This window comes from Orycteropus afer, unplaced genomic scaffold, assembly GCF_000298275.1.
Source record: "Orycteropus afer afer isolate SDZICR_OR568_19922 unplaced genomic scaffold, OryAfe1.0 scaffold00545, whole genome shotgun sequence".
NCBI lineage: Eukaryota > Metazoa > Chordata > Mammalia > Tubulidentata > Orycteropodidae > Orycteropus > Orycteropus afer.
In genome coordinates, this window is record NW_006922132.1 from 1,440,527 (window position 1) to 1,449,049 (window position 8,523).

Sequence of the window (8,523 nt, forward strand, 5' to 3'; positions counted from 1 at the left end):
ACTCAGGGGCTGAGGTGGGGCCGGGCGCTGCTCGGTCGGCTGCCAGTCTGTTGTTTTTTCTTTTTTTTTTTAAATTTCTGCAGCAGCCGCGGCGGCTCCAGCCCGCTCCCCGGCAGCTGAAGGCAGAGTCTGTGTCCGGCTGCGAGCGAGCGAGCGACCGAGAGAGCAAGCGGGGAGCAGGGCGCGCGGGAGAAAACGGGCTGAGGCGCAGGGCGACGCCCGGCGGGCAGTGCGGGAACTGCTGCAGCCCGGCGCGTGAGCCGGCCAGGAGGGGCGCCCCTTCGGGGCTTGCGCCGCGAGCAGTCTCCTGGCGCGGCCAGGGGCGGGGCAGTGCACGCCCCCGCGCCCAGTGAGCCTCTCGCCGGAACGCGAGGTACTAGGGAGCGGAGCGAGGAGCCGAGAGGCTTACGAAGTGGACCCAGGGTGAAGTGGGGCCAACTTAACGCTGTCCTGTGGGCTGAAGGCCGAGCAAAAGGGGCCTAGCCCGCGGAGCTGCGCAGGGGTAGGGCGCTCGGAGCGAGGGGCGCGCACGCGGGGCGGCCCGCAGTGCGAGGTGAGTACGCTGCAGTGTATCGACCTCTGGTGGGTAGACGAGGCGCAGCCCGCACTCTCCGCCGCTCTGCGAAAGGGGGCAGCCCACCCCGGACCGAGTTATAGCCCGGCAAGTTTCGGCGGGCAAAGGGCGCCCCCTGGTGGGGCTTTTCGGGGCGCAGGAAGAACGTGCCCTGTCTCGGGAGAGACTGCAGCTGAGTAGTGGGGAAGATGACAGTTCTGAGGTTTTAGGGGGAAAGGAGGGACCAAATTATCCCAGGCGGACGAAGAGAGGCAGCTTGCATTAGTAGTTATGGGGCACTATTTTTATTAATACAAACATCTTGGGAGAAACTCACCAAAAAAACCAAACTTACTGCCGCCCAGTAGGATCAGACTCATAGCGACTCCTCCTTGGGTTTCCGAGGCGGTGTCACTACCGAAGTAGATTGCCCAGCCTTCCTTCGGAGGAGTGGCAGGTGGGTTTGACCGGCCAGCCTTTTGGTTAGCAGTTAAGTGCCTTAGGCACTTCGCCACCATCATCCTTATTTTACAGGTGAGCACCCTGAGGCTAGGAGAGGTGAAGGATTACCAGACCAGAAGCGCATGAGACCAGGAAAGCAACCAAGCTTTCTGACACTTCGTCCAATGTTTATTTTAGTAAATCACAGCTGGGGAAAGAAGGAGAATAAGTGGAGGCCCAAAGGCCATGTGACCTCCTCAAGCCTGTCAGCTCCTCTTTTCCTGTTCATAGGGTCTTTGTCTTGGGTCAACCATCAAAATGGTCACCCCTGCCCTGCCATCTTCAACAGACTGTGCCCTCACACCCAACCAATTAAACAACCTAATTAAATTCTCAGTTAAGGATTTCTTCTCATACGTACTTGGTTGGGCCCTGGGCATGAAAAAATGATGTCTGGGCTACAGAACAGTCATTGACACTGCATTGCCCAAGCACCAGCCCTGAGCTTCCCACTTCCTGTGAACCAGGTTGCAAGTAGAAAATGTGGGCCACGAGTCCTGCCTTCCCATCATTCACCTCCACACACTAGGTTCATTAGGTAGGGGAGTCACCATATTGGAACAGGGCTTCATTTCTCCAGCCAGACATTATTTAGTACCTACTGTGTGCCAGGGAGCTAGTGGCGTAGTGTGTAAGGCATCTGACTGGTTACCAGAAGGCTGGCGGTTCAAACCCACCAGCTACTCTTCAGAAGGAAGGTTGGGCAATCTACTTCCAAAGTGATACCGCCTCGGAAACCCAAGGATATGAGTCAGATCCAACTCAACAGCAGTGAGCTTGGTTTTGGTTTTCGGTGTGCCAGGGAAGCGAGTCCTGGTGGTGCAGTGGTTAAAGCATTCAGTTTCTAACCACAAGGTGCCCGGTTCCAACCCACCAGCTGCTTGGCAGGAGAAAGATGTAGCATTCTGCGTCTGTAAAGATTTACAGTATTGAAAACCCTGTGGGGCAGTTCTGCTCAGTCCTACTGGGTCACTATGAGTCAGAATTGACTCCAGGGCAGTGGGTGTGTTTTTTGCTTGGGTGTGTGAAGGCGGATCCCTGGTGACACAGTGATCAAGTGCCCTGCAGCCAACTGAAAGATCAGAGGTTGGACCCAACCAGCCGCTCTGCAGGAGAAAGAGGGGACAGTCTGCTTCTGTAAAGCTTATAGCCTTGGAAACCCTATGTAGCAGTTCTACCCTGTCCTATAAGGTTGCTATGAGTTGGAATCCATGGTGGCAATGGGTAAAGGTGTGCCAAGGCTTCAGCACTTACAGAAGAGTTACGTCTAATAACCTTTGCATCAACTTTGCAAAATAGGTGTTAAGATGACACTAATCCCATCTTAAGGAGCTCTGGTGGTGTAGTGGGTAAGGCATTTGGCTGCTAACCAGAAGGTTGGCAATTCAAATCCACCAGCAGCCTTAAAACCCAGATGGAGATCATTATGAGTCAGAATCAACTCGATTGCAGTGGGTTTGGTTTGTAACCCCATTTTACAGAAGAGGAAATTTGTTTAAGATCACTTGCGTAAGCCAGACACATTCTAGGGTGAAAAGGTTCTCATCTCCCACTGCCATTGAGTCGATTACGACTCATAACTACCCCCATTGGGTTTCTAAGGCAGTAAATCTTTATGGAAGTAGATTGCCTGGTCTTCCTTCCACGGAGTGGCTGGTGGGACTGAACCTCCAACCTTCTGGTTAGCAGTCAAATGCCTTAGGCACTGCACCACCAGAGCTCCTTAATTTCTAACTGTACCCCCATTCCCTCACTCTGGGTCTTCTTTCCCTCATTTACAAAATGGACAGGGTAGCTTGTTGTTATTTGCTGTTGAGTCGGACCCAACTCATAGCGACCCCTCCTCGGATTTCCGAGGCAGTATCACTATGGAAGTAGATTGCCCCATCTTCCTTCCGAGGAGTGGCTGGGGAGTTTGAACCGCCAGCCTTCTGGTTAGCAGTCAAGTGCCTTAGGCAATATGCTACCAGAGCTCCCTGGACAGTGTAGCAGCACAGGCCAAACAGAAAGTGCCCTGGGCTGGGAGGAAAGACAGGGATCCCAGTGGCCCTGGGCAAGGGATTTCACTTCCCCCAGCTTCAATTTCCACATCTCTTACAAATGAGGGAAGCAGACAAAGTGATCTCTAAAGTTACCTCAAGCTCTGAAATGCCAGGTATTATTTTAAAGTTGCAAGAAAAATATGTCATATAAGTGAAATGCTTCATCTTATTCTTTTGCCTGGTGAGCATATCCTATTAACCAGAGAAGGTGGGGGAGGAGCTTTTGGCAGGGTCAGAGAGGTTGCTGACAGGTCTGGAGGTAGCCTTGGCCTGCAAGAATGATTCTAACTTTTCCTTGCTTAAAAGGCCTCTTCCCCAGAAGCAAGCAGCTCTCTACAGGGCAGATGGTGGGCAGCCTATGCCAGAGAAGACTACCGTTCGCCCCACCCTGGTTGTGAATCACCCATGTTCCTGTCTCTCCTCTCCACTACTAGCTGCTGAGTTTTTTAAGATACTTACCACTTGTTCTCCATTTTTTTTAATCATGAACATCAGTGACACTTGTCAATCAAAATTTAATTCCAGGCAAGCTAACTTCCTAAACCCAGCTCTAGAGGAAGGAAGGTCAACCCAGTTGATTTTTGGATTCTACAGAGACAGAAGGGGAATGAGGCTGGCCCAGCTGATCTCCCTCTGAGGCTATGGTCTTAAATGGAAAAGAAGAAGGATGGAGAATGGGCTGTCTCCTCCAGAGCCTCTCATCTGAAGCATTTCTTATCACCAGCTGCTATGGTTTGCTGCATGGATAGGGTTTAGGGTGTTTGGGTATCATGACTAAGACTGGGAGATCCAAGCTCTTTGGTGGCTGGAGCCCACAGGGAGTCTGTTCTCCTGGACTTATTTTTAGCTTCCTGTTTCTTTGTATTTGCTTTGTATACCTCTGTGAAGCAGAATAAATTTAGCTACTATTTCTTTTCCAAAGGTTCCTTTGAAGATCCATCACAAGTTTCTAACGAGGGGAAAAAAAGAAAAACACTCAGTATTTACACCACAATAGGTTTTGTAATGTGTTGAATGAATGAACTGCATGGAGTTAGGGTTAGTGGATTCCATAATCCTGGCAATTGAAATTTGCTCCTGTCATTGGTCTAGATGAGTCAAATGAGATTATCTAACTAGCAAACACAAAACCTTCAGTCCTCATGAAGCTTGAAGTCTTAAGAAACCTAAGCTGAAGCTGGGGTTCACATTTGAATTATATGAGGTTGAAAGTAACTAGCACCTGATTGTATACCCTTGATTGTATTATAATTTAGCAATCCTACCAGAGTTCTTAAATGCCAAATTCAATGAAAATATATTCTCTGTGTCTCCTCCACGTCACTTGTTTGGGGATAAATGGTTAATTCCTAAAGGATAATGTCTAACAGAACTGGTTTAGAAACAGAACTGAAGTCAGAAAGAGAACTGTTCTTTGATTTTTAGTCATGCTTTAAAGGATACAGGAAGCAATGGTTCTGACCAAAGACATCATGGACGAGTGTTGACAAAAAGCAAATATAGATGCATATGGGTTTGGAGTCACATACTCCTCAAGCCTCATAGCAGCATATCACTCAACCCAGCTGGCTACAAAGACCATATCTTTGGTTAAAAAAATCCTATCCCCACTTGACAACTGTATTTTAATACATCTCTCTTCCTCTAACACTTCTTATCTTCATTTTATTTATCTAGGAATAAAGAATATTGCTCACACTGAAATTAAAATGAAAATTTGGATTATCCTTCATCCAAACATAACTCTCATTCTGCAGCCCTGCTCGCATCCCTAGTATGGGAACCTAATTCACTCCCACCACATGTCTCAGTTTCCGTTTGGTAGAGGAGATAATCTCGCATGACAATCAGTTCTTCTGCAACAAATTTTGGTGTCGATTATGTGCTAGGCACTGGAGACAAAATAGAAAACAAGACAAACTCAGAGCTTGTCCTCTTGGAGTTTATAGTTAGTAAAAGGTATCATAAGGGCAGTACATTCTCCTTCTTACAGTTTTGGTCTTACATCAGATATATTCTGTATGATGTTTCCAATACATTTAAGTCAGTTACATGGTCATTGTCTAAGCTGGGCGGCTGGGTGGGGGTGGTGCAGGGGTATGTAGTTTATGGCAATTCCAGAGTTGGAGGTGAGTCTTTAACAGACACTGGTTTGGGTACACCCAGAATTCTCAGCCTGAATCCTCTGCACTGTAGCTAGAAGTTTGCCAACTAAGGGACATGAGACATTGACCTTCACCTGTACAAATAAAGGCTTATAACTAATACCACGATAGTAGGAGTACTATGCTCACTTTTTAAAACAGCATTTAACTTGTGGTGAGCTTTATTCCTCCATATCCATCTTTCCTCATTTGACTCTCACAGTTGGTCTTGGTAGGTTCCATTAATGTTATAAATATAAACCACTCACTAAGGAAGTAGCTCTGGTGGCATAGTGCCTAAGGCACTTGACTGCTAACCAGAAGGTCGGCGGTTCAAACCCACCAGCCACTCCTCAGAAGGAAGGTTCAAAAATCTACTTCCATAGTGATACTGCCTCGGAAACCCAAGGAGGGGTCAGTATGAGTCCAAGAGGACTTGACAGCACATAACAATGACAACAACAAGAAGGAAGTAGCAAAGCTGAGTTAAAACTCAGGGCTTCTGGCTCCAGGAGGGAAGCAGGCTGCATGAAAGGCCACCTGGTCAAACAGAGGTCACTGTGAGAAGGAGTTGAACTCATGTAAGTCAAATTGGGTAGAATGTTAAATAAGGACCAAAACTCAAAACCAAACTCACTGTCATCAAGTCAATTCCAACTCATAGTGACCCGTGTTGGGTTTCCAAGGTGGTAAATCTTTATGGAAGTAGATTGCCCCATCTTCCTTCCATGGAGTGGCTGGTGGGTTTGAACCGCCAAACTTCTGGTTAGTAGTCAGATGCTTTAGGCACTGTGCCACCAGAGCTCCTCAACAAGGACCAAGGGAGATGCAATTTTTAAAATTCATTCACTGCTTTCCTCAATCTCCAATAACAAGAGCAATTGAAGAAGCAGTACAATTGGGCAGAGGGAAGAGGAGGAGGATGAGAGGCTAGAATTTTCCACCTGGAGAAGAGCATAATCAGCAAGAGAATTACATAGAAAAGGGTCTCTCTCCTCAATGCGACAGCCTGCGCACATCAGAAATAAAATGGCATTTTTCATATTACCCAAGGGGTTTGAGACTTACAATTTATCCAGAGTATAGTTTTGTCTGAAGAGTGTCATTAAGTCTTTCTATGAATGATTATGAAAAGACTCATAAATATAATAAAAGTACTTGAAGGCAAAAAAAAAAAAAAAAAACCTGTTGTGTGTGTGTATATCTATATACATACATGGGAGCTCTGGTAGTGTAGTGCCTAAGGCACTTGACTGCTAACCAGAAGTCTGGCGGTTCAAACTCACCAGCCACTCCTCGAAAAGAAGATGGGACAATCTACTTCCATAGTGATACTGCCTCGGCAACCCAAGGAGGGGTCGCTATGAGTCGAGTCCGACTCGACGGCACATACACATACATATTTCATTGTAATGTTGGCCAGTTCTCTTTCTCAGCTCAATGGAACAATAATTCATTGAGCAGTTTCTGTCTTCTAGGTACTGTATTTGGCCCTTCAGGGGACAAAAAGACAAACTGGACATGATTCCTACTTTCAAAGCTTATAGTGTGGTTTGTTTAATTTCTTCTCCCAAAGGAAACCCTTTTAAATTTTATCTCACAGCAATTTTTAGGAGCTGATGCTCTCTCGATGAATTCAGAATAGAAAAAGAGGTAAGATACTAAGATTTCTATTTACCCAGGAGAAATTTTGTACTTATCCTCACTAAATTAGTGAACTGTACTAGGTAATGGGCTATTCCTGAGTGACGGGAAGAGACAGATGCTTTTTACCAGCTAGCTGCAAATGTAGCAAAAGTTTCATGATAGGTACCACATGGTCTAAGTTATTTCCATTCTTGTTCTTCTAGATTCCAGGCAAGTCTTAACTTTACAAGAAACCAGTTAATGTAGAAAAGGTTAAAGGAAGATGTGGTAGTAGCTTGTTTTCAAATATTTAAGATCTATGGATTATGGAACAACATAGGACCAATGGATAGAAGTTAAAGAAAAGCTCATTTTATCTCAAATGAGAAAGAGTTTATGAGTTGCCTAAGGAGATAATGAGCTCCCCAGCACTGGAAGTATACAAGCAGATGGATGACCATCTGCTAGGATCTCTGTAGATAGTATTCCAGCATTGGATTAGGAGGTTGAATGAGGTACCCTTCTTTTCTAAATTCTTAGATTTAAAGATTTTTGGCCAAAGGCTGAAAAAAAAAAAAAAAAGAAGTCTGTGGAGAAATGTAACATTTCTTTAGTGAAAATAAAATCTTGCCTTATGAATTTGGGCCTTTAAAAACTGCATGGGCACTTTTGTTTAAATGCAGTAAAGGTACTTAATACTAGGAGCTCTGGTGGCACAGTGCCTAAGGCATTTGACTGCTAACCAGAAGGCTGGTGGTTCAAACCCACCAGCCACTCCTCGGAAAGATGATTTGGGAATCTACTTCTGTGGAGACACAGCCTCAGAAACCCAAGGAGGGGTCACTGTGAGTTGAATCGACTCTTTTAAAAAATGCATAGGTACTTTTTTAAAATGCAGTAAAGATACTTAATACTAGGAAATGCAGTAATTACTTAAGTGCTCTATTGACAAAAGCAATAGTATTGACACACTCAAGTGTTACTGGGTAAATAGCATTAATAGCCTTGTTAAAAACAGGAATGTATTTCCAGGAGAGGAAGATAGTTCTAAAATAAGGCTGATCTGAATGGATGAACATCGTGCTTGTTTTTAAAATGACTCCTTATAACATGCATATGCATACACATTCAGAAATGAAAACAGTGAGTGGAGTAAAATGAAAAAGTATCTCAATATATCTACTGCCTTTATGCCTCCTAGTCAGACTGTACCTCCTGCTAGATGAAGGAGAGTTTTCCTGACGCATTTTCAAGCATTAAGCACTTGGATAAAGCTTAGCACACAGCACACACAACAGTACCGTGTTCTTCTGAATACAAACTGATTCCAGCTACCCTTCCTCCAATCTGATGGTGTGCATTGCTTTTCAGATGCTAATTAATTAGGCCCACTCTAGAGGTGATATAGCTGACTTAAAAATTTGACGGGGGAAGAGGAATAGAGAAACTTAATTTTTTTTTTTTTTTTAAAAAGGCACCGAGGGAGGCGGGGCAAGATGGCGGACTAGGCAGAAGGATTGCACAGACCCTCTTCAACAAAGAAAAGGGAAACCAATAAATACAGACACAGAAGATAATCTTGGACCCCTGAGCCTTGAAGGAAAGGATGCAGATTTGGATTAAACCCCAACTAGCAGAAGAATTTGCGTGAAAATAC

The 8,523-nt window shown here is 45.3% G+C and overlaps 1 protein-coding gene across 1 annotated transcript in view; it reads right to left on the bottom strand.

The window, feature by feature from the left end:
• Positions 1-479: 479 nt before the first annotated feature.
• Positions 480-8,523, bottom strand: part of ARHGEF12 (Rho guanine nucleotide exchange factor 12) — a 135,596-nt gene continuing 127,552 nt past the window's right edge. The window contains exon 38 of the mRNA XM_007955910.1: positions 480-771. Coding sequence (XP_007954101.1) covers positions 480-771 — 292 coding nt within the window. The remainder of the gene's footprint in view (positions 772-8,523) is intronic.